General features: G+C 44.3%; 1 protein-coding gene across 6 annotated transcripts in view; it reads right to left on the bottom strand.

Moving 5' to 3' along the window:
• LOC143214588 (A-type potassium channel modulatory protein DPP6) overlaps window positions 1-26,096 on the bottom strand; it is a 125,349-nt gene that overhangs the window by 24,507 nt on the left and 74,746 nt on the right. For 4 of the 6 annotated variants that reach the window (XM_076435811.1, XM_076435814.1, XM_076435812.1 and 1 more), the window contains exon 2: window positions 10,076-10,320. In XM_076435811.1, coding sequence (XP_076291926.1) covers window positions 10,076-10,177 — 102 coding nt within the window. In that variant the 5' untranslated portion in view covers window positions 10,178-10,320. The other 2 variants (XM_076435816.1, XM_076435817.1) reach the window with 2 other exon arrangements.

Genomic DNA, 26,096 nt, shown 5'->3' on the forward strand with positions numbered 1-26,096 from the left:
ACTGGGTTTGACGAAAGAATAGAGCAGATCTTGTTTGTATTTATTTTCGAACAGATTCAATCCGAAGGGACGGGTTTCTGAAATGTTCGTGTCATTCTCTCGATAAAATTTTCGTTCTGTCAAGTTTCTCGAGGTCCGAAAGTTGTTCGCAGTCCACTTAGAAGATAACGAGGAGTGCAGGAAATCGACGAGTGAAGAGAACGAGGTGGAGGTTTGTCGAAAACGTGACGTTATAGAAAGTGTGTCTTATCTTCTGACAAATTGAGCGGAGTGTTCGCCATGGTTGTTGTTCAGCGGATTCCGAAAATAGCACGATCAACGAACGGTTCCCCCGATGAGAGTCACTGGTCGCACGGTACACTTCATTCTGACACGCTTAGGACACTTGTTTCGGCGGCGATCAGCGTTATTTTCACGGGTCGCTCGTCGATCGAACGAGCATAATCCTTCGTCATCGAGGAACGAGGCTCGACTGAGAGGAATCTTTCTGCCAGACTTTCTGGCTCATTGCCCTCCACACCTCAGTGTTCTCTTTGTCCCTCGCCCGTGCCTCTCTTAACGTGTTAGAAATTATATACCCGCAAGCTTCTGGCTCGTGTATTGTAAATCGTTTACTGTCTCTCCTTTGCGCCGAACGCGCAGGCCCGGCCACATAAATTCAACTCCAATTAACGGCCGAGCATCACCACTCCAATTATAATGCGCTCCACGGACCTCTCGCAAAAAATGTCGATACCTCCTTGTCCCTCACTCCGATCGGAAAGGGACTGACGTCACACGATTCGGCGGGCAAAAGCGAAACGAAAGCGTGCTGTGCAATTTTTTCCTAGGTGTTCTTGTCTTTGAGAAAATTTCGTTCGAAAGGACCGAGCGCGCGTTTAGCTTCGAGCGTCCTCGGAAACCTCCAGTCCACTATTCTTGGAAACTAAGAACCTGCGGAGAAAAGTCACTGGAACTTTCCTGTTCTGTTTTTTCCGTAGAATCGCCCTGTGCGGGTCTTTTTGCTGGAAAATTCGAGGCTGATGAGATATATCGGTTTAAAGGCTGACATTGCGGGTGAAAGTTGGCTGGAGGCTGCTTAAATCTAGTTTAAAAATAGTGGAATTTTTATCAATTCTATGAATTGGCTGAACAGATTGGAGTTTATTCTAGGAATTGGGCCCAGTGTGCTAGTTCCAAGATTTGATCAGAATAAGTTACCGGAGCTTTTAAAAATTCAGCAACGCGTCCAGAATGACGATTTCTCTCACCAGCGATTTCCGTAGCCCCGATCTCATTTTTCGGGACAAGAGTGCTGACTCCTCGGACCAAGATCAGCACCGTCCAGCCCCGAAGACAATGCCGAACTGGCGTGCTCTCGCAGCTGGCTGCAAACGGCCATTCCGTTTTCTCGTTTCCCTGTTCTCGGTTGGGAAGGAACAGAGTTCAAAGGGGCAGCATATGCCGATTCGGCTGTGGGTCGAGTCCTTCAGGGGTCGGTGGAGAGAACGGTCGCCACCTCGAGGGGTCGATAATCGAAGGGAGGAAGTTTCTGTCGTTGAGGAACAAGTGGCTACTCGTGAAGTCACCATTTACCTTTTCAACGTTGTTTCACCCTGTTTCGTGGATTCTATATAAATTGTATGAAGAAATCTCTTAAAACAGCGGAACGCTTCAAAATCGATTTCAACGACGTTCAAAATCCAGATTATCTCAGAACATTGTGCGCCAGTTCTAAGTTAACAGGTATCGAGCAGTCGCATAGTACACTCCGCGACAAAACTATAAGACACCTGCGATTTTAGCTAATATTTTATTAATACTAATTTTTTCGTAAAAGTTTTCGTTATTAATCCAAAGAATCAACTAAAGTACATACATTTACATAGCGGCAATGTTGTTGAATTAGATTGAAAAAAGTTTCATTAAAATTTCTAATTTTTGGTAAAATAAGGTGCGACAAAACTAGAAGACAATGTATATTTTACGTAAGAAAAAAGTCGGTGGAAGTTAATGAAAAATAGTTTTTTCTATTTTCAGTAGTAATGTGTTGTGCCACCTTTATTTTTTATAGTTTCAATTATTCGTCGTGGTATCGATTTATACGAATTTTTTAGTTGATCTTGACTTAATTTGGCCCATTTTCTTGAATACGAGCTTTCGACTCTTTCACCGACAAAAACTGTTTCCGATTTCCATATACAGCACGTGCTAAAATTCCTTAGATATGTTTTCTATTATATTTAAATCTGGAGACCTCGCAGGCCATGATAAAATTTGTATATTACGGTCTCCAAAATATTTTTTTACACGTTTCGCTGTATGCACAGCGGCATTATCGTGTTGAAAAATATAATTTTCACATGCAATAGTGCTTGCACGTAGCGTTAATTGTTCTTCTAATATTTCTATATATTTAATTGCATTCATGCTGGTGTTAATAAATTTTACATCGGTTCTCCTGTGGCACCCTATTGCGGCCCATACCATGATGCCGCCTCCGCCCATTTGCCTCCTTGACAAATGCAATTCTTCCTTCCGCTAATCATGAAAATATTATGAAAGACCATCCGGTCCATCTAAATTGAAACGTTTTTCATCTGAAAAAATAACTTTTCTCCACTTTTTTCCCACTGGATATGTCTCTTCACAAAATCTTCCCCGGCTGCTTTGTGTCGATTCGTAAGTGGCGGTTTTTCTGCAATTATAATTATCCGTTGCACATTAAGAATATTGGTGTGAACGCCAGCTTGCGCTGTCACGCTAGAATTCGACGCTACCCTCAGAATGGCTCGTCGTTGTCGCTTTTGGACGTCCACTAGGATGTTTTTTTCCATAAGTCTCTCTACTTTTTAAATAATTGAGCACGGCACATCGACTTCGCCCAGCCACTCTTGAAATTTCTGAAATAGAAGTATTCTTTTCTTTTAAAAATTTACGATCACTCTTATTTCACTGTCTGTCGGCTTTTTCCCACGCGGCATTGTAGTTATATTATGTAAGAACAAAATTAAAAATGTTTAATTTTAAGTACACAATTACTTCTTACACTGTGACTGCGATTAGAGTATAAGATCGACTTACGAAAAGCTACTGTCTTATAGTTTTGTCCTGGGCTTCGGAGTCGGTAGAAAAAATTCTTAACTCCAACTCCGACTCCAACTCTTCTTTTTTTTTTACCTCCGACTCCGACTCCAACTCCACGACTCCGACTCTGAAGCCCTGGTTTTGTCGCGACGAGAATAGCATGTTTACAAACATTTTCCCATATTCTTGGAATTGTAGCCTTCGATATTTCGTATAGAACTGTAGAATATACTTCTATATAATGTAAACAATCACACTATGAATGAAGGAAGACAAGACTCAAGATATACATAGAACTTTCATCGAATTTCGCACATGTCTTATAGTTTTGTCGCGGAGTGTAGCGCAGTGTTCCCGTCGACGATTTCTCATCCGTACGAATCAGTGTCGTGCGTTTCCTGGTGCAGCGGATCTTCAATCTCGGCCGAGTTTGATGAACCTGAGGTCCGGCTGGTTGCCGTGTGTCCCAATTACCCGTGGTTCGATTATCGTGCTGGAGTTTGTGGAGACTTCTCATCAGCAAGGGTCCGGAGATAACACCCGGAACGGACAATGAAACGGTCGGGCAAACCCAGCCAATGTTGCTTTTGCGGTGTTGCAGTCCGTAGTGTTTGCAACGAATTTCGGCCGTCTCAAAGGGACCACCCACACACGTACAATCGCAACTTCAACCCCTACACGGAAGCCTCTATCCTTCCTCTCACCCTAAGCAAAGGGATGATCAAGTTATTCCGCGTTCGCGTGCGCACTGACAGTTCCACTGGCTACTCGGTCCACTTTCCTGCGAGTTCTACGGTCGTCTTCGCGAAAGTTTTGCTCCCCGCTGATGGGAGAGCCAACTGCTGGCGCAGTTGATTCGTCGGCGTGGACGGTAAGCCGCGGACAGCTTGTCGGACCGAGCTATCCTGCTTTTACTAGGTAATTGAACGTAACCAGCCTGTTGTGAAACGGTAGTTTGGCAAACACACCGGCCGGGATTAAGCCGAAATCAGCGAGACCGATGATTGCCGCATGCCAAGGTAATTGGGAGTGTAGAATTCTCGAGAATTGAAGGAAACTACGCACAGTGCATGTGTATAAACATTTACAAACATCTACGAAACATGTCTTAAAACGAACAAAAATATGAAGCCAGAATATCCACACTTCATTTCTCGGCGGAATCTCGGAGAACCGTGCAATTTAGCTGGGCGTCAAGGTGGACTGAAGGATCGACTGGGAAAATCCTTTCGACTTGAGGCTCGAAGCCGGGAAAACAGACCTGGGTCTCTTGTAATTGGTCGCGGCTGACAGTTGGAAGGTTTTCCGGTACTGCGATCGTGGGGATTCGCCTGCGACAACGACGACTTTAACGACTGCGACCGCTGTTATCGCGCCGGCGATCCATTAACACCGGTGCCGATGCAATCTCGCGGAAACGGCGCTAGCGTTTCGTCCTTTGCGATCGTTTCGCGTTGATCGCAATCCTCTCTCTCTCTTTTCGCCCAACGATAACGAGAATTCCGAGTTGTCAAGCGTGCGAATCGCCGAATGCTTCGGAAAACACGGAACTGGGTGGCGTTGATTTTGAAAAAGTTGAATCCAGTCCAGATACGATTCAATTGAGATCGACTAAAAAGCTGAACCGATCTCAATAACCACGCCCACCGGAAGAGAAACCAAGAGAGAACAAATCCACCGAACCGTCACCATATTATTCTATCCCATGCAACCTCGTCTCGCATGAATGTACAAAAGCCTGGGGTACCATAAAAAGCACGCCGATATCTTTCGAGGAATTGCAGTCCCGCTTTTACGTACGTTCCGGACGAGCCAGGTCGGCGCATACGTAACGGGTAAAACAATTTCGATCCCGGAAACCGATGAAAATTATTTGACCGTCGAGTTCCTCCCGGTTATGACTACAGTTTGCGGGCTAGAAACTGCGGTTACATTGCAGCCCCGGCGGCGGTGACGAGCACAAAGAGAGAGGGAGAGAGAGAGAGAGTGAGAGAATGGGGAGAAGGGGTACGGCTTTCATGAATAAATCTGCATGGGAACCTGAAAATTTACGGGGACAGGTCTCGCAACATTGTCGCCGCGGTATGTAAATATTATCCAAACACGCAGAGTTGGATTCCGGCAGTCGGTGTAAATTTAGACTTTCCCGCCGTGCATCGAAGGCCTCAGGTTCTATCGATCGACGGGAATCCGAGTTCCCATGCCCTCGCCACGTTCTATGGGACATCTCGCCACGTACACGGCGAACACACAGAGATGCCTGGACAACGAGGTATCTAGGAGAGTTCAGTTATAAATAATGCGACAGCCGAGATGCACGCAGTGCGAGGCATCCGTGACATTCTATGATGCCGCGGGAACAATTTCCAAACTTCCACCGATGAGGCGAGACCAAGAATGCTTCTTTGATGCGTCCTCTTCCGCTTTCATACTCCTCCAGCCTCTCCGGGGTTGATACTGACACGTATCTGTACCTTGCATTCTTTAAAGTAGGCTAATGACGACATTTGTGTCGTTGGACCCTGAAAAAAAACGTGTGAATGCCACAAGCAGCCATTTGATTCGACTGTCGAGGACTTCGAGGGTGAATTTTCAACGGCACGTGCGACACTCTCATGAATGAACATTGCCGGTGAAGGTCACCCACGTTCTAGCTTCCCAGCTATATTTAAACCGGTGCCATTTTCCCTCGCACGGAAATTCGACGCGGAATGCTTCCAAGTCTAAATGCTTCGCGATTGATCGTTTCAGTTCGAATCGATTTTTGATTCGCTAAATGTGAGAAGATATAGGTAGACCCGCGAGATAAGTGCTGATTGGCAGTTGGTCGCTCGTGTCACAAGTGGAAAGTACAGAGACTGCTGGTTCAGCGATTAAGTAGTATATGCCCGTAAGAGTCAGCCGTGACGTACCGCTTTATTTAATTTTATACGATGAATTATTCATGTAGATTTCAATATCGATTCGGCGGATCGAAATGCTCTGTTTAAGGATGCCATACTTTAACAAGCCCAGAATTTATTAAAAATATTCCGACCTTGGAGTATCAAATATTCCACGTAGCGTGAACGTTAAATTTTCCTAAGAATGTCGATGTAAAAATTCAAGTAGCTCTGGAGACTTGAAGAATTTAATATAAAACTGCTTCTAAACGATACTTATTTGCCGATTCTCCCAGTTATCTTCATCCACTCGAGCAACTTCTTATTGCTCCGAATTTCCATCACGGATGCAATCAACGGTTGAAAACCCGGCTGCAAGAATTCCTGAAGAATCCAGGCCGGGGAGAAAGAGGTGAATGAACAGTATTCAGTATTCTCCCAGTGAATTATACCTTCGGGAAAATCGGCTCTGCCAGTTATCTGCAGCTCGCACGGCTGCGCGGCCTTTAAACGCATCTCTTCCTCATCTCGAGATGGCGCGACTATGGCTTTTCGTGAACTAACGACGGGATCAACGCTCAGTATACACCTGACAGTATCAATTAATTCAATATATAGTCTATAATTCAATATACAGGGTGTTCATTTGAAAACTTCCCAGCCGAATATCTCGAAAGGTATGAAAGATATTAAGAAAGTGTAAAACGTGTCATTCGAAGATCTACTTTGTTTTTTCAAATGGAAACCTATGTTTTTTATTATGAGATCTTATTGTACGCAGTTCTTGAAGAACTCATCAGAATTCTTATTGTAAGCAATTCTGAACGAACATTTTTGAAGGTATCTGTTGGAATAGTTCTACATTCCTGTACAATTCTGCGACGCAAATCATGGACTTCTTCCTCAGACATTTGACGTATCTTTAAAAACAACAAAGATATTCGAGGTGGCAACGTTGGGTGACTCACCCTGTATATTACTGTATTCAAAATTTCATTATGTTCAAAATTTTCGGGTTTATACTACGCTTTTCTACTGATTTTCACTCAATACACACAATTAGATTGCTATATATTACCCTTGTCCGTCCCCAGTTGGAATTTGCTTCAGTTGTATGGTCTCCGAATAGCTTAAATTACGAAATCATGCTAGAGAGAGTGCAGCATAAATTTCTTAGGTTTTGTTCTTATAAGATTAATAATCCTATGTCAATCTTTGATCACGATTACTCCACAATATTAAACATAGTCAACCTGGGAACATTGTCTGCTCGCAGAAGCGTATCCCCGACCAGAGCTTTATTTTTAATTTAATTAATAACCATATAGATTGTCCCTCTCTCCTTATGTAAATCAATTTTTACGCACCTGAACGTGTTGTGAGATCTCGAGCAGGTTTTCAAACACTCAAATGCAAATCCACATATGGATTAATAAATCCTATAAATCGAATTATTGCGAACTCCAACACTCTATATAATAGTATTGATTATTTTAATGGGTCGTTACACACTTTCAAAAAAAAATTACGCGGTATATCAGTACCTTTATACCAACAGTTTTTTTTATGCATGTCCCTTCTTAGTAATTTAGGTTAAGTCTTTGTTCTATTGTAAACATTTGTGTGCAAATGGACCTCGGTCCGTTCATAATAAATAATAATAATAATAAAATTTGTAGTTCACTTTTAGTTCACTCTAGTTCACTTTTTGCCAGGATTTTTGGAGATTCTCGGTTCCCGATTTTGCTCGGTGCTTTCCCCATCGATATCGGAGACTTTCAGTTCGAGTCGATGCCGCTCTTCTGCATAATTAACTTTCTCGCGGTGCCGTAATCCCGGTGACACAGGTTTCAGTCGCGATATCGGCCATCCGAGGCCCTTATTCAGTCGATTCTCGCGCGGCCAGGCGTCGAGTGCTGTGAAAACAAAGGGAGCCGAGGTAAGGAGTCCCAGCATAATGAATCCCCGGCCCTCCAGACTATTCTGATTCATGTACTCGGCCTGCTGCCTTGCAATTAGCGTTCCTTTCTTTCCGTTCAGTTCCTTAAACCGTTCGCAAACCACTTTTTTGCAGTGTCGCGTCACGTCCAGGCGAGACGAAGTTCGAGCAGCGTTCAACCGTCTCGCAATTTGCAATGCTAATTAATCGATAGCTTCGAGGATCGCTCGAGTTACAGGTCCTCGACAGGAGGTTCGAACGGTTCCCACGGAAATCCTAAAAAATGATCGTGGCTTGTGCTTTTTTCCAATTATTTTTTAATTGAAACTCCAGTTTGCGGAAAGCAGCTATCGGCAGCTTAGTTGCCATTTACATATTTATTAATACATTTGCAGCTGGAAGAGCCCTTTCGCATGTAAATGAAATCGTCAACCAAAGAAGGAATAGAAGAAACGTAAAGTAAAACTGATTAATCTAGAAAACACAAAGAGATATAAATGCATGTACGTGTAAATGTATGTACGTGAATGAATGTATACACATCTAACACGTAAAATAAAGCAGGCTTTCAACAAAACAATTCAATCGAAAAATACGTTCACTATATCCAATGCAACCATATGCATCACAAGAATTGTGTTAAAATAATTTATGTAATTTCGCTGCAGGCCAGCCTGCTAAGTCGACGTAATTAACATTTTATCAGATAATGTCAGAGAAATTCGAAATTTAAAATCGTGTTAGAACCTTTCCCGCGGAATTTCCAACAGCGCGATAATATTTTCATCTGATAACAGCGAAGCAAGGGGACCGGCTGAAACAGTTTGCAGCTTGAACTCCTGGCCGAATCGTATAATTCGAGGCAGAAGTTAATAGTCGACTTAACAACCCGATAGAACTTGATCGTCCTCGCGGAAAACGCACCAGCAGCGCGGCGTAGAAGACAACTCCGCTCGCTCGTTCGTCCACGCTCGTTTGCATTAATTGTTTCGCTAATTCGGACATCGTTGCGTAAACAGGCACACCCCGGCGTTGTTCAGAGGACGTAACAGCCTTTCTTTCAGGCGAGAAAACGCTCCCAAAACCGGAGCCAGATCTCCGCGAACAAAGAGCGGCTAATGAAACCCGGAAAAAGATGTGTGCACTTCCCTTCTTGCGCGACGAGAAACTTTCCGCTTTAAAGTGTTTCGCGACGAGACAATGGAAACTCGCTGACTTAATTCGCGCGCGTAATTTTCGTGTTTCCCTCGCACGCCTTGTCGCCCGGTATTTCTGGTTTGTTGCCATTGAAACTAGCCGTGTGCACACCTAACAGCTTTTCTTAATGCTCTCGATCTGTAGAGCTGTAATTCGTTTGTTTTTATCAGCGGCTGGAAGTTTTCAATTTTTTTAACTCATTTCCACTTCCCATTGTGACATTGTATTATATTATACGAGACATATACATATGAGGTGTGTTCTACCGTACATTTCCCATGGATCAGCGTGAATACGTGTGTCTGACAGTAACGTTTATACTCGGCATTACGTGCCCACGATTTATGCAAGTGTCCGTCACGATGCAACCACAACACTGAAATTCTGCCAGTCAGGATCGCTAATTCATAACCGGTAGTCACATTTCCAGATGCAGACCCTTCACACTAGCATGCGTTACAGTCGTGTAAACGGTTTTAGTTGTTGTGTAATCCACGTACATCGATTTTTCTGTGAGGAAACACAAAGAAACGGTGTGCGTGAGGTGCGTCGGGTGCAGAATTCCGTGCGTACGAGGATTCCAGCGAACCGAAAAACTACCAATCGAATCGAGTTAAATTTTTGTTCTATTTCAAAGTAACAGGTTTAACGAATCGTAGCATATTTTGTAAACCCTCGAATTTGTATCCATTTCATTTTCGTTCGAGAGCAACCCCCGGCCGCAGTGCTCGACACAGTGATCCGATAACGCAAAAGGAAGGGGTCGGTGGGGAGGCAAAACGTTGAAAACGGGGAATAGGAGCGGGTCGAGGTGAGTTCGGCGAAGGGTGAAGTGGGCCACACAACAGACTCATGCTTCGAAACCTGATAGAAACCCGGCCAGAGGTCCAGGTCAACGAATAATCTCTCTCGAGCGACTCGCGCGGCGTGGACTCGAGACTTTTTGGGGGAGCACGCAGGACGCGGACGGTCCTCTGCTGGAGCGATTTACCTCTTTTACCTGGGCTGACTTTGAACGGGGATCGGCGACCTGGACGGTCTCGTCGGGAGGCAGCCGCCAAGAGTTCCTCTCGATGTTGACGCTGGCGTTCATAGCGGCCTCCTCCTCCGCCTCCCGTGTCCTTCGTCGTTCCTAACAGCTTCGTCCTTGCGCCAATACTTCCCCGAGGTCCCCAGGGTAACCCCCGGGCCACTCCTGGGGCCGAGGTCCAACACCAGCAATCCACAGTTCCTCACCTGCAACAATAGCCGGCACTTGGTTAATTCATTCATTCCGCCGGGCGCAATTAACCACACGAAAGGAAACCTTCTCCTGAGAACTCTTTCATTGATTTATTAAGAGCCGAGGAGGCCAGGTTATGCATGCATTGTTTATACAGCGTATCTCAAAAATGTTGTATACAAAAACACGAACCAATCAAATTCGGGTCCCATGGAAATCACCGACACAATTGTCTCCGACACGGTTTTCACCGACAACATTTCCCCGATTCCAGATTTGGTCGACAATAGCTTTGGCCAACAACGAATTTGATCCACAACAACTTAAAACGACAACAGTATGTATTATCATACAGTATCATCATATGTATTATCGTACAGTATTATCATACAATATTATCATACTGTATCTCAAGTCGTTGTGGATCAAAATCGTTGTCGATCAAATTCGTTGTCGGTTAAAGGCGTTCTCGGCCAAAGCTATTGTCGATCAAATGTTGTCGGTGAAAACCGTGTCGGTGATTGCCATGGGACCCAGCAAATTCAAGGTTCTGGTCGTTCGACAACGTTTTGGGAAACGGGGAGCTAGGACACAGAAGAAATTGGAATGTAAATCGATACGGCCTGTTAATTGTCCCGTAATTTGTCCCCTTAGCTGGGTCCCTGACGGACGATGCACTGCTTCATATGCATTTTGGATTTGCATGTCCGCGCGGCGACGGCGCAGGCCTCTGTGGCCGCGATTTGAAATTTAAATCGAAAATAAACTAATGGCGCGGCGTGCCGGCACGGCCTCCCGCCGGGAAATTTCGACTTTAATTAAATTATTCATAGGAGAAGACTGACAACCTGAGCGGGGTGTAATCCCTTATTCAGGTTTAATTCCCCGAGGAATTCGTAATTATCCTTTGTTCCCGGCCGCTCCCCGCGGGGATGATTCATGCGATCTATTCATCTTTTCCGCTGCTGGTAATTGTGTCCGGGCATTACCAGAACGACAAATATTTTTGGAACGTCCCCTGGAGCCGATCGTTTGTTTCACCGATGAATTATTCGTCGGATCCGTGAAATCCGTTGATCCGTCTTAAGGATCCTCGTGAATTTTTGCCTCTTACACTTTGAAACCACTTGGAAAGATCTGCTATCTTAAACTGCGATGATAAATCATTGCTGCGTGACCGAAAAATAATTTTTCTAATAGCTTTTTACAAGCAGGTTTTAAGAGATTCGACTGCAAATCAGAAGCCCACCGGGTAAAATGAAAAGCGCTGGGAAATATTCCTAACCGAGTCTAATGAGACCGGAAAGGGTAAAAGAAACGAATCGTCCCGAGCAAATTGCCATGATATTTCGCTGGGAACCGTCCTTAACCTTTTTCCCCGCGGATGGAGCTCTAATCAAAAATCAATATTAATCTGTCTATATAGCGAGGACCGTTCGACCAGCTCACCCCTGAAATCCGAACAATAACGTTCCTCCCAGGCTCCGATTCCCCATTACCGTGTTTAACTTACCGGTTCGGGAAGTCAGATTGAATTTTCACTGTTGTCTGTTATTCTTTGGCGCGCTTCGGCCCCACCCCACACCTTTCGACCATTTAACTCTTCGGAAACAGTTTCCTGAAACCTTCGTCGATTACTTGCTAATTGGCAAAAGTCCGAACCCTTTCTGTCCCGTTTATTTAACTGTCGACGAAATACGACTCGCTTTGCTATTCATTCCACCATTGAATACTTGGTTTTGTCCTCTGGCTTCGAAAGTCCGCCGAAAAGTCTCCGAAGTAGTCAGTCAATGAAGCAGAAACGAGCGAAACAAACTGTAGAATGTTCCCATCTTCGCGAGACAATATCTAGGTGCACGGTAGTGCACCAGCCAAGTTCTTGCACTACCTCCTTTTACACGAAACAACTTAGCCGTTTTTTAGAGGCTTATAACTCGACACTGGAGGCAGATGGAGAGATGTAATTTCGTACACTTGTTAAATGCTATCATGTCTCAATATTGACAAAACATTAATCTTCCAACATTAGTAGGTTCCGAGATATAGGACCTCAAAAATCGCTAAATTTGTCACTGACTGACTGACTGCCTGACAGATCATCAAAACCTTTTGGGTACTTCCCATTGACCTACAAGCTTGAAATTTGGTACATGGGTCCACCATAACAAACACTCAAAGGAATAATTATGAAAGTTTGAAATTTTACACCTTAAAGGGGTTGTATTAAAAAAAAAAACGAAATAGGTTATGTATGAAGAAAATGAAATATGCCGCTTTTCCCATAAGGAACCGTGTAAATTCCGGAAAGAATCATCTGCTCTCTTCAAACGTTCGTATAGCGCCATTCGAGGTAGTGGCAAAAAGCTCAAACCGGTAGATTACAATAAGGTAGAAAATGACACTAAAATTATAACAAAAAAAATCTAGGTAAAGTTGGGTTCTAATTCGCCGGCAGTGTTAATCTCTGATACCTACTTGATAATTGATGAAATTTCAAGAAAAATGGCCCTAAAACGTGTTAGGTAGCGGCCAAGTTTGAATAATTTAGCCCTCCATGTGACTGTTTAAAAATTAAATAGCGTTCTTTTTAACTAATTTTTATTTTTATTTTTCTAAGCTAACGAACTTGGCCGTATTCTATTTGATCTCACAACTTTTTACGGCCATAAGAACTTGGCTCCTGTTTACAGAATGTTTTTGTTGGGATACATATATACTCGAGCGCGAATTTGTCAAGTAAACCGAAGTCGTATATTAATTCATTGTGATGCTCGTCGATCGTAAAAGTTCACAGAGCAACCGAAACACGGATCGCGATAACGAACTACTGATCTGGTCGACAGGAATTTATGGGACGTAAAAGGAATGCGAAGAGCGCGAAACAGAGCCGGCAGCGTCGCCTTTCCGCGGCTGCCGGATTTCTCCATCCCCGTTCCACCGGTGCATTTAAATTCCCCGCGATTGCGTTTATAAAACTGCGACGCGGAAGAGCGATTTAACTGCGAGCTGCGAGCTATCGGACGGAAGTATCACGCTCGTTGCGAATTTCTCGCTGCGCCGTTCTGTTCCCTTTTTTTTTGTCGCCATTCATGCTGCGCACAGAGTGACTCCATAAATTGGTTCATAGAAAGCTGTGTTTGCGGAAAAGTTCATTAATTATCCGTAATCGAAACTAATACGTCCTTTAGAATTGTCGTCGCACAAGCAATTAAACGAATAGTTGCACGAGTAATCGAGTAATTTAATGGAAATTGCAATAAAATGGTGATCAGCAATTTTTTAATATCAAAATGGAACTTGTTCCTATTCATAGAAAAATCTACACGAAATAAATGAAAGCAATAAATCGATAGAGCTCGAAATTATTCGCTGGAGCTTTCATCCTGCAACGCGCACGTCCTTTTTCCATCCGGGCAAGAGAACAGGGGTATAATGGGTGGCAGATCGGCTCGAATCGATCGGAAAATGAAACAAAACGCGAATTTCTACAAACGCTTGGACGCGGAGCTCGAGCGACGGCAAAACTTCGAATTCAAACAGTAATCCTGTCTCCGGCCGGTATGAAACGCGGCCCTATTGAAACCGCGAGCGCGGGCGCGAGAGATATCCCGTCGTTTTTACGACGAGCCGTCACGTCGAACTGAACGGGAAGCTGAAATGATGCATGCGGTCGTACGTGAACTGTATTTTCATGCAATTTTCCCTCGTTGCGATCTGCCGCCCAGCGAACAACGACTGGGAAACGCTCCTGGGTGCTGCACGGTCCCCGGGAACCGTTGCATAAAAGACGCCCTTCGTTTACGGCCCCCGCGATAAACAATGAATACAAAACGTCGAGATTACGTAAAGCTGGCTGCTGCCACCCATTGTCATCGGAACGGGACCCGCTTCCGCACGCTTGTAACAACCAAACGGCGGATTTTTGCGTGGCCGCAGGTTTTCTCCGCGTTCTGTTCCAAAAACGAACGAAACCTATCCTGGTTACATCTGTACACAGATTTTGTAGACTTTTCCCGGATTGATTTGCAGCTTTCGTAAAGCTGGAAATGTGAGATTCTTTAATAGCGAATGTATAGTCGTTTTATTGTATTCTAAGGACGGCAAAGTACCGCGTTCGACGTTGCGGAAATTAAATCACGGAGCACGGGGACGATAAAAAAAATTCTGTACCGTGTTTAAAGTTCTATCATACTTCAAGGATGGTACAAAACAGAATCGACAGCTTGAAGACTAACTTCTGGAGGATGGAATCTATAGGAAAATTCTTTAGTCTTTGAAAGATGCTCTTAAATCCGGAGGAAGTTAAAATTCTCATTCAACTACTTAAACTGTGAATCTCCATGGAGGTTTTATAAATTTTGATCGATTAATTTATAGTTCGAATAGAAAATGGAATTCATTAAAAGTTTCTCCATGTTCCGAAGAAGATAAAGCTCACACTCATATCTTGGAAAATGAAGTCATGAACTTCAGCCGCGAAAACGAATCTATTTACTTTGACGAAGTTCTATCATACATCAAAGAAGTTCAGAACCACATTCAACTTAATGTTCGAAATAATTTTCGCCATTCCTAAACGTTATAGTGACAAGAAAAATTCTGTATTCCTTCAAAACCTTGCTCGCCTCCCAAAGCAATTCAAATTCAACTTCGCGAAACACATTAGCAAAGTCTCGCGAAAGGTGAAACCAAACGATCCGATTATAGCAATTACGCCTGCACCTTTCCAGCCCTTTGCAAATTCCGACATCGTTTGATTGAGTTGATGTTTTGCCACGGAAGTAGAATTTCAAGTTTGATATTCGCGGAAGGCTGATCAAAGCGTTCGATGCTCCCCGAATCTGTTCTCTGTCGAAAAACGGATCATTCAATCATTCCGCGACGAGTAGGAGAACGCGATATCGCGTGGAATTCGGATAATGAGGCAGTCGAGCAGCTGGCCGACAGCTATTGCCCGAAGGAATCATTTAATTACATCGCTGGTTTCTTTCCGTTCGTCAGCGGCGCAGCAAAGGCTGGCGAAATTGGCACGGGACACTTTGAAGTTAGCGCCTCGCGCAGAACACAGCCCCCTTTCACCCTCCACCTCTTCGCGATGGATTAACCTTAATTAAAGTTCCGCCTTTTTCCCCCCTTAACTTCTATGTAAGTGGTGTCGCGGTGTTTGCGCGCTGTCAATTGCAAATTCGCCAACCAAGCGACGAATCACGACGAATTTCTCGCTGACTTTTGCGACGGGTGTTGGCGAACTTTGTCCGAAAAGGTTCTTTCATTTATTTAATATCGAAGATAATAATAATTATTTATCAACTTCGGTCCATTATTATTCATACGTATTAGAATTCGTATTGCAGCGTAGTTTAATTTCACGTATATGCAATGTAGTTAAATTTAATGTATACATGATTAGCGTACGTAGGGTAGCGTACTTCGTGTTTCTTTTTAATTAGATTCCCCTTTTTAATTGGGCCAGGAGCAATAGTAAAGTTAATATGATGAAACGAGCACTCGTTCCGCAACACGGTAATGATAATACTAACGCCTTTATTGCTCGTATACTCTAGGAGGAATGACAATGAGTAAATTGCCTTATCACCATTTATAATAACGTGTACAATTACTAGACCGCGGATCTTTGTGTAGGGTAATAATTGTAAAGGACAAGATTAAACAATTTTTTAATGCAAACGTAAGGGTCCGAGACCACAATTAGCCTCGTTTTCCGCAAAGAATCAAATCCCGGACCAGATACGGAGTTCTTTGAGGGGGTGAACGGGTCGCGCTGATTTCAAAGGGGTTCGGTCACAAAGGGATCTTGCACGCATTCGAGCAGTCGTGCGCTTCCGTTAGCCATCGATCCGCGGATTCCGATTTCGGTTTTGTCGCTTAGACAGGCCTGACAACTGTGGACGATTAATCCGGTTAGCCCGCCCTCCGTGGACTGTGACTGATGAATGAAATCCGGGGTGGAACGACCTTATTTTGCGTCATCCCTCTGCCCCAGCATTTTCCCTCGCAATCCCCTCCGGCAGCCTAGTTCGCCTAACCCCTCCATCGGGCGACTTCGAGTCCACACAGTCTGCAGCGCTGCTGACGTAACGCAACCCCTTCTGACGTCACCGCTCGGGCTGAGGGAGCGGGGGAGGTAACGTGGTAACCCTTCCGCGAGGACAACGTCCTCCTTCCACCCTATTCAACCCTGCCACCATTAGTCTGCAAGGTCCCTCTACTCTCCCTGCCCTCCGTCGTTGATATTAACGCGCTTACTGCCCAGACGACAGCCAGAAGAATTCATTAAAATCGCAGTAATTTATTAATCGAGCAAAGTTCAGAATTCTGGAAATTGCCCTTTCAACCCCCTTGTACGTCGCGGTCTTTAGGAAAACTTAGCACTGGCAATGTAGCAGCAAAATATTAGTGGCACAAGCTATGCAGGAAAGCTCGAACTCGACTGATCAATGGTAACACAATCTATCCGGTTCAGAAATGAAGCAGTAAAATTGAAATTTCTAGGGCAACGGGTGCTAAAGTGATTATATTCCATTTTCCGAGTAATTTTTGCAGGTGGGAGGTGGACCTGTGGGTGGAATCTGTTAAATCGCGGTCTTAGCTCGAGGTTTTTGCACCGAGCGGCCGTTAAACGTCGCCAGCAAAAACATTTACACGGTCCAAGGCAAAAACGAAAGCTTCTTACGGTAATCGAATTTTCACGCGGGTCGGCGGCGCCGCGCATAGATCCCCGAGATCCCGGGCAAACTTTTTTCCCGGAGCATTCCCGGCTATTTTCTCTCGCTCGCCAACTATTCGGCGCCAATTTGGCTCGTTAAACTTTTCTTGCGGCGCGTCTCGCGTGATTTTTCTTCGCCTTTCACCGACTACTGGCGCAGATCAAGCGTTTTTCATTTCGTGCAGTCCCCGACCGACGAGTGCAGCCGTAAGAAGCGTGGTTTTCTTTCCGTGGAAATTGTGGCCTTTATCGCCGATTAATCGATTCTAGTGGTAATGATCGTGCTGTGGTCGGACGAGCTGTATTGTCTCAAGACGAACATCTTACATCTCTTCTTTCATTCTGAAAACACTCTATCACGATCGCTAAGAAAACTAATTTTAATTATTTCGTATCGTTTGCGCAAATACCATGACCGCGTTTCTGCCAAGCGCCAATAGCGTTCGGCGACGATTCGTGGTTTCGATGCTCATGATTTATGGCCGACGCAAAGAATATCGCGTGCATGCTTGCCAGAGTTCGCTGTATATTTCACGGTAATTCCGTTTCTAGCACGTTTCGGCCGATATACTTGCCCTCGTGCCCCCCTCGGCTACGTATTACTGCGATTCCGTGACTCCCAGCCCCCATCGCGAACTTGCGCCCCTACCCTTTTCGCATGTATGTATGCGTGTGCACGAATTTGCAGCACTGTAGCAATAAACTTTGAATTTTATTCCATACTACCTCATATTTCGGTATCGTGTTTCCCGAGCCGAGTTTCCCCACGGATAAGACGCCGACACGAGATATTTCGCTGTTTTACTGGTGCTTTCAAACAACTTCGAGGATTCTCCGGAGATTTACCTTTTTATCACTCGCGAAACATGTTTTTTCAATTGAAACTAGATCTCACATGAAGAGTACAAACGCTTCGGGAAATGTTCAATTCTATTCCATTGAAAATGTTCAGTGAAAATAGTAATTTAATTTGAAACTAAAATGGGGTCGCACCATTTCGGAGACACAGTGTACGACTCCTGAGATTCCCTGGTCTCGATCGCATTCGCCACATACGTTTCGCGTTATCGAGTGGTTGGATGGAGAGCCGGAAGTGGGGTTAGCGTTGCGGATATTAAGGCGCTTGCTCATGCGGCTTGTTCGAGTATGTACACAGCCGTGTCGTGAAACTTGACGTAATGTCCCTCATAAAACTCGATAAAGCGGTATGAATCGCATGGGACATTCGGGGACTTGGAAACAGGGTCAGATAGGACAAGCGTTCGTATAAACTCTTTTTATTGTTTACGTGTGCTGAATCCGCCCGCTGAAGTTGCCCTCATACATCATGACAGACTCCATGAACACGGCTGCCTCTTAAACAGGTCTACAAATTTCGGACAACGCACCCGATATGAAAATGAAAAGACTGTTTTGCGAATCTGTTCGACGAGCAAAGTATCAATTCGAGTGCCCATAAACATCTATCAAAGCAGCAGGCCTCTAGTTCCCTCGCGTTCCGAATATCCCAATTAAAACGCAACCCCGATCAGCCATTTCGCCCCTAACGCCTCCATCAGGAAAGCTATCGCAAACTTTCCCCTCGAACTTGCGAAAACTTCGGTGAATCCGCTAAATCGGAATTTCATTGGCCCGATTGCCGAGAGGTCCCAACCAAGACCATAAATACCTGTCCAAGGTTAGCGTGGTTCAACCCTTTCGCTATCCTGAGAGCCTCGCCCTCCCCTAATCAATGCCTCATCTAAGAAACCTGCGAGGATGCAGTGAAAACAAGCTCATTTGTCTGGGGGTGCAAAGGTGGTCTCCCGTGAAAAACGATGACGGATGCCTCGGTGCGGTAGCCAGCTTGCAGGATCCTCACGAATTCATCCCCTCCACCCCCTTCAGCTGTCCTCCCTCTGCACCATCATCCATCCCCTCTCGTTTGCTTTTTATTCCTTTCTCACCCATTTCCCACCCCGTTTCACCCTCATTCATCCCCCTGCCTCCTCTCCCAGCGCTTTTTACATCTTTTCATCCGTTCGCCACCCCCTTTCACCCCTGTTTCACCACTTTTCACCACCTTCAACCCTCTGCAGACCTTCTTTTCACCACTTGCACCTCTTCCACCCCTTTCCAGCCTGAACTGAACACCCTCTTCTCGCACCTTTCAACATCCGTCCACCCTCTGTCCACCCCTCAACCCCCGATTCCGGAAGAGCAGAACGGATTTGACGGCGTCGGCCGCGTCAGCACTCGTAGTTTCACGAATAAAATCGAATCGTATCGACGCCATTGTCCTGTCGCTGGCACGTTTAGAGCGGCATTAACTGTTCGGCTGCCTGAAACATGGTCCAACTGGCCAACCGAATCACGAAACAGGTGCACAGTGGATTATTTGCTCCGAAAAACCCGGCAGAAGACAACTGCAAAAATGTTGCATTAACCGATGAATTTTCTACCCGAAATAATCGAACTTTACTCGCTGGACATCCGTTTGGATAAAAAAAGTTGTGAAATGTTGAAGATTGGAAAAATGTGAGAACACTCGTGTCCAGTTCTTCGATGCTATTTTCGTCGTCCAGCTCAGCATCGAGGGCGCACCGAATTATATTTGTATGGTGCTTGCGCCGCGCGGGAGAATGATTGGAAAAGTTTATGCGTTGCACGCTCGATGGATCCTACGCCACTGCGCGGGGGCGGTCGGGGGTAAGTTGCACGAGTTTCCCCTGTATAAAGTATGAGTTTGTAATTCGTCGAAGCGCGACGGATGAGCGGGCGAAATTCGTTACACCCGGGCTTCCCTCTGTTCACGTGAGAACGTTCACGCTCGCGGATCGAGAGGGTTGAAGTTCGAGAGAGAGTCTAATCACGGTGATTGGGTGACCGGAAAATGCGGGACGAAGCGGTATAGCTCGTAGAAATAATTACACCGAGAACAATTCGGAATTGTGGATGTACTGTTTGCTGTCGACCTCTACAGTGGACTTTCAGGGGTTTATAGCAGGATACGGGCAAACACTAATCCCCCAGTTTCTCAGTTATTGGCCCCTAAAGCCAGTCAAAATAACCTCGAGGAAAATTGAAAGTCGTCGGATAATTTGTAATTAAACTCAACACCGGCGCACGCCGCCATTAGAACAGACTTACGACGGTAATGAAAATACAAGCTTTATAGATTAATTAAGTGCCACGGCACCCAGCCAGGGGCTGTATTTTCTCGCAGAAACGCAATCTACAGCCTCTATCGTTTCTCACAGAGCACTCGGTTCGCCTTTCTCTCCGAAGACGAATTCAGGCGATTCAAACGTGATCGTAGCTCTTCGAACGCCTGGAAACCGACGCAACCCCTGTTTTTTCTTCGCTCAACCTAATTTATCCTTACGATTGCAATCTGCAACAGTATTTATCCTAAAGCAATGAAGATGTCATAATCCATAATTGAACGTTTATTTGCCCAGGCAAAGTTACACTTGTCTCGTTTCGATTGGAGTTCTTAACGATCAGTGGAATGACCCGTTATCGGTCGGACGTAGGAGCAAGCGTTACAACTTTGACACGGGATTTTGGTGACACTTTATGGAACCGGACAGAAGTTCCATTATGGCCCCTAAAAGTTTTTGATGCCGCGAGTTCTTATGATGGGATATAAACTAGCGCCGTTTTACGATCGACCCGATGGTCACCGATGGACTTTCCTCATGACCCAGAGTTACTTTGCCGGCTGCAGTTTGGTCACTGAGAACTGGCCTTTGTAGATCCCGCTCGTTCAAATTTTTTATACTGTTCTGCCTCGTTGAATCTGCCGCAGTGAGTCGCCAACTACACTCCGCGACAATACCATAAGACATCTGCGATTTTAGCCAATATTTTATTAAAACTTGTTTTTTCGTAGAAGTTTTCATTATTAATCCAAAGAATCAACTAAAGTACATACATTTCCATAGCGGCAATGTTGTTGAATTAGATTGACAAAAGTTTCATTAAAATTTCCAATTTTTGTTAAAATAAGGTGCGACAAAACTAGAAGACAATGTATATTTTACGTAGGAAAAAGTCTGTGGAAGTTAATGAAAAATATTTTTTTCTATTTTTAGTAGTAATGTGTTGTGCCAACTTTATTTTTTATAGTTTCAATTAATCGTCGTGGTATCGATTTATATAAATTTTTTATTTGATCTTGACTTAATTGGGCCCATTTTCTTGAATACGAGTTTTGAACTCTTTCACCGACAAAAACTGTTTCCGATTTCCATATACAGCACCTGCTAAAATTCCTCAGATGTTTTCTATTATATTTAAATCTGGAGACCTCGCAGGCCATGGTAAAATTTGTATATTACGGTCTTCAAAATATTTTTTTACACGTTTCGCTGTATGCACAGCGGCATTATCGTGTTGAAAAATATAATTTTCACATGCAATAGTGCTTGCATGTAGCGTTAATTGTTCTTCTAATATTTCTATATATTTAATTACATTCATGCTGGTGTTAATAAATTTTACATCGGTTCTCCTGTGGCACCCTATTGCGGCCTATACCATGATGCCGCCTCCGTCCATTTGTCTCCTTGACAAATGCAATTCCTCCTTCCGCAAATCATGAAAATAATATGAAAGACCATCCGGTCCATCTAAATTGAAACGTTTTTCATCTGAAAAAATAACTTTTCTCCACTTTTTTCCCACTGGATATGTCTCTTCACAAAATCTTCCCCGGCTGCTTTGTGTCGATTCGTAAGTGGCGGTTTTTCTGCAATTTTCGTCTTTTTAAAGACTTGGCCTGTTTAATTATCCGTTGCACATTACGAATATTGGTGTGAACGCCAGCTTGCGCTGCAATTTGCCGTGCTGTCAAGCTAGAATTCGACGCTACCCTCAGAATGGCTCGTCGTTGTCGCTCGGTTATCGCTTTTGTCGCTCTCTACTTTTTAAATAATTGAGCACGGCACATCGACTTCGCCCAGCCACTCTTGTAATCTCTGCAATAGAAGTATTCTTTTCTTTTAAATTTACGATCACTCTTATTTCACCGTCTGTCAGCTTTTTCCCACGCGGCATTGTAGTTATATTATGTAAGAACAAAATAAAAAATGTTTAATTTCAAGTACACAATTACTTGTAACAGTGTGACTGAGATTAGAGTATAAAATCGACTGACGAAAAGCTACTGTCTTATAGTTTTGTCGCGACGAGGATAGCATGTTTACATACATTTCCCAAATTCTTGGAATTGTAGCCTTCGATATTGCGTAGAACTGTAGAATATACTTGTATATAATATAAACAATCACACTATGAATGAAGGAAGACAAAACTCAAGACTTACATAGAATTTTCGTCGAATTTCATACATGTCTTACAGTTTTGTCACGGAGTCGTGCTTTTTGCCATTATAAAACAGTTTACGGTGCAATATATAGTTAAGTCAATCATCAAATCAAAGTATTTACACAGAATATATTCTGTTAGAATTTGTGGTTCACAGGATATTCAACCGGGATCAGAATCAGTCTTACTTTAAATAAATACAGACTTGTTAAATAATATTGTACACTTTATTATATACACGATGGTCGTTCAAGATGGAGAAGAAGAAGGTGAGTGAATAGTAAGAACAGCAATAGAGTGTTCAAAAGAATAGAAAGAGGGCGCGCAGACCGTTTAGTGGACGCGGTGAATTTGAAATATAGAATTTATTTCTAATATATTCGAAGAGAGTTAGTGGTCCATTTCTTTCAGCAGAAAATTCGTTGATTAGTCGGACGAAATAAAAATTTCTCACGAGGCTACTAAAGCGGAACTTCTCGTGGAAAATTGCCGGAATATAAACGATATTACCCTTCGGTTAAGAAAATGAAGCCAATCCAGCGCCTCAGATTTTCCCCACCGTATCTTCGCCTAATTATCTTTCTCTATAAAAAGATCGCAGACCTGCCGAGAGATTTGCTACCTCGAATTTCATCTGATTCCGCTGCGGAGGGTAACACACGCGCGGCCGTTTCCCTCTCGTCTACCTCTTTATTGGCGCGGGTCACGAAATTTATGATGGTGGTTTAATTAACCCGGACCAGCGTGCCGTACGCTTTCCCACGGGTAGGGAAAAGGTAGGTGGTGGAAAGTCGGTCGCTTATTAAAATTCTTGCGATGGGTGGAAGGAAGGCCGTCCGTAGCACGGCAGAATATCGCGAGAGAGGGGCGAGAGAAACAGAATGTGCATGTCGAACTGAAAACGATGGTATACTAATGGCCAAGAAGAATGTTTTTCTATAGGCAAGCCTGTGCCGGTATCAATTTCGTCAGGTGTCCGCCGGAGAAGTAACGGAGACAATGAGGGCACGTGAGCGCTAACGTAAATACGATTGTTTGTTCCTGGCGGCGGGAACGACAGGAAGCAACAGAAAGGAGCTGTAATCTGATATGTGCAAGGCAGCTGCCAGAAGTGGCTCATCTTTGTTCCTTAAAGCTCTAGAAATCCTTTTTACGCGAGGCAACAGCGGCTTTGTTGCATCGTGAAACGCCAACGTGTACTCTAGGTATACGCGATTGGCATCTGAATGCTCCCTTTTATACCGGAAGTCATTCATCCGATCTTTCCTCGGCGAGAATGGTCGCGAGAAAATATTTTCTTAACCCCAGTGCACTATTTCCAGCGTCGAACATCGCACTCGAGAAAATCAGTCGCGAGGCTAACAATTCTTTTTCCGTAGCTGTTTGTTAGCTCTTCTATCGAATAATATTGGAATAATCATCCCTTTGTCCCTTTTTAATTAAATCTTCGAGCAATATCGCATTTCTATTCAAGTGGACTAAACGCTGTGAAATTCGATTTAAAGTACAAGCGCTACGTGTCCAACTCGCAAAGAGCAAAAGGTCAATAAATGGACGGCGAGCTTCATGAATTTCCGGTGTAGACAAATACGAAGGTACTGAGAACAATATACTGAGGCTGCGACAACACAATTTCCGAGTGCAAACGATCGAATGTCCCCGGGAACGGTCGTTGTTAGGCGTTGACGAATTTTCTATTCCGTTAAGGGGCGGTTTTGTTATTTCGAAATTCGGCGAGAACGCTTTATCGTCGGAAATAAGCCGTTTTCGAGTTGGCCAAGTTCTCGTCCAGGCCCTCCCCCCTCGGGAAGCCGAGCCTGTGGCTCTTTCGCACGTTCCACATTCTCAGATTAAATTTCGCCCGGTTAAGAAGGCATAATTACGCGAACGTCGGATGAGCATCGCACCCGTGAGCTTTCCAGTTGAGCAATGTCTGACTGTATTGTAGCATATTCCACGATCGTCAACTTCTTTTTTCCTTTTAGGTCGACTTCTTTGGGCTATATATTGTTTATGCAAAACACATTCTAATACTCAATTGTCCCTCTGCGACAACGATAAAACTTTACTGGCACTCAGAATATCTGAACATAGGGGATACAGCTTCTTATAGCTGAAAACTCAAGTTTAAGGGGTGAAACAACCCTCTGAAGAATTGCCATATGCGGAGTTATCTCGGAATTTATGAAACATGAGAATATACATATGATAAATAAATAGCGAACGGCAAAATTGTAGAGCCTTACCTCGATTTTCTCAAAAAATTAAAACACAAATTCTAAATATAAATTTTTAAATACTACGCGAGATCAGCTAATATTCTCGAATATTCTACACGGTCTAGATTAAATTCTGGATTAAATTCTATATTAACTTTTTAGATTCTAGAATAGCTTGCACTAAATTTCGAATGAATCGCGCCTCGGTTCCTGTATATTTTCCCACGGGCTAAAAACGAATCGCCACACTTAATTACCATTCGGAAACGCAGCGGCAATCAGTTTCCTTCCGGGTCGCAATTTTCTCCCGTTTCACTCGCTCATTACGCCCCTTTCAATATTCAAGCGTGTCCCCTGGCCCCTCATCCCCGTCGACGACAATCCTTCCCATCACGGAAACATCGATTCTTCCGTCCGTTTACTTATCTCAAACATCCCCCTGGTTGAAGGTTAAAAAACAGAAGAAGAGAGAGGACAGAACACACCCCCCGAGTTCGAGCCCGCGATCCACGAAATCCCGTTTCTATGGAATCCGAGGCACTCTAATCAACGAAAAGCCTTCTTCCCCTTAGCCCCGTCCCTCGAAACACTTCTCGAGGAGTCGAACCAGTCCCACCTTCTACCTTCCACCCCGTTTTCCCAAACCCCTGGCCCTCCGTTCCGTCCGGAAGTTGCTCTCCTTCGATTCGCATTTTCACGGCCTCAACCCTTATTTGCTTCGCTCTCCTTGGATAATTTTCCAGTGAGTCTCGACTCCCATTAACGAACCATCCTGGAAATACTTGATCCAGATCCAGAGACTAATATACCGATTGAGGAAACGACTCGGCACGGCGTCTTCGCAATTGGATTATTTCGGAACTGTTCTTCGACGATGCTGCACAGTCGTCGTGACCGCATTGATTTTGACGTTTCACCAAAGCTGATTTCTCAGGGTTACAGGAAAGCCAAGGTTGCAGGTATAGTAACGCGAACTGTCAAGGCGCAAAATGGAAACTCTCGATGCCCGGATACTCGGAAAACGGGATGGTTTTGGGTTCACGTGTCTGTTCTCCGTTTTCAAGTTATTCCGATCGGGTTCCAATTTCGCGCGACAGCAATTGATGAACGCATTCTTTGATCCACTATTCCAACACCGTGCCCGCGACCCGCGGCGACCCCATCGACACGACGTCTGCGAGAGATTAATTTGTTATCGGGGAAACAGTTTGAATAGAGGCTTGGCTATGGGGACTTCGACCGACTTGACGGATTCGGATTTTGGGGTGGTTTGTAGCGCGGCAGCTGATGCCGATCCGATCTCTCCACTGCATTGTTTCGAACGTCAGGGTTTGAATATGGAAACAGTGGAATGTTACCGGGGTTTCGTGTGGAGTCGAGGTACGACGTGGAACGAGCAAATTAGCGACGAAATATTTTTGCGGAGAGTGTAAAACAACGCAGAGCAATTTTTCAAAGAATCTCCTTACGATTTATTTTTAGCAAGTTCCGTACGCGTTCTAATAGAAGGTGAGCGACAAAGGCGCGCGATAAA

The sequence above is a fragment of the Lasioglossum baleicum genome, chromosome 12, assembly GCF_051020765.1.
Source record: "Lasioglossum baleicum chromosome 12, iyLasBale1, whole genome shotgun sequence".
Classification (NCBI taxonomy): Eukaryota; Metazoa; Arthropoda; class Insecta; order Hymenoptera; family Halictidae; genus Lasioglossum; species Lasioglossum baleicum.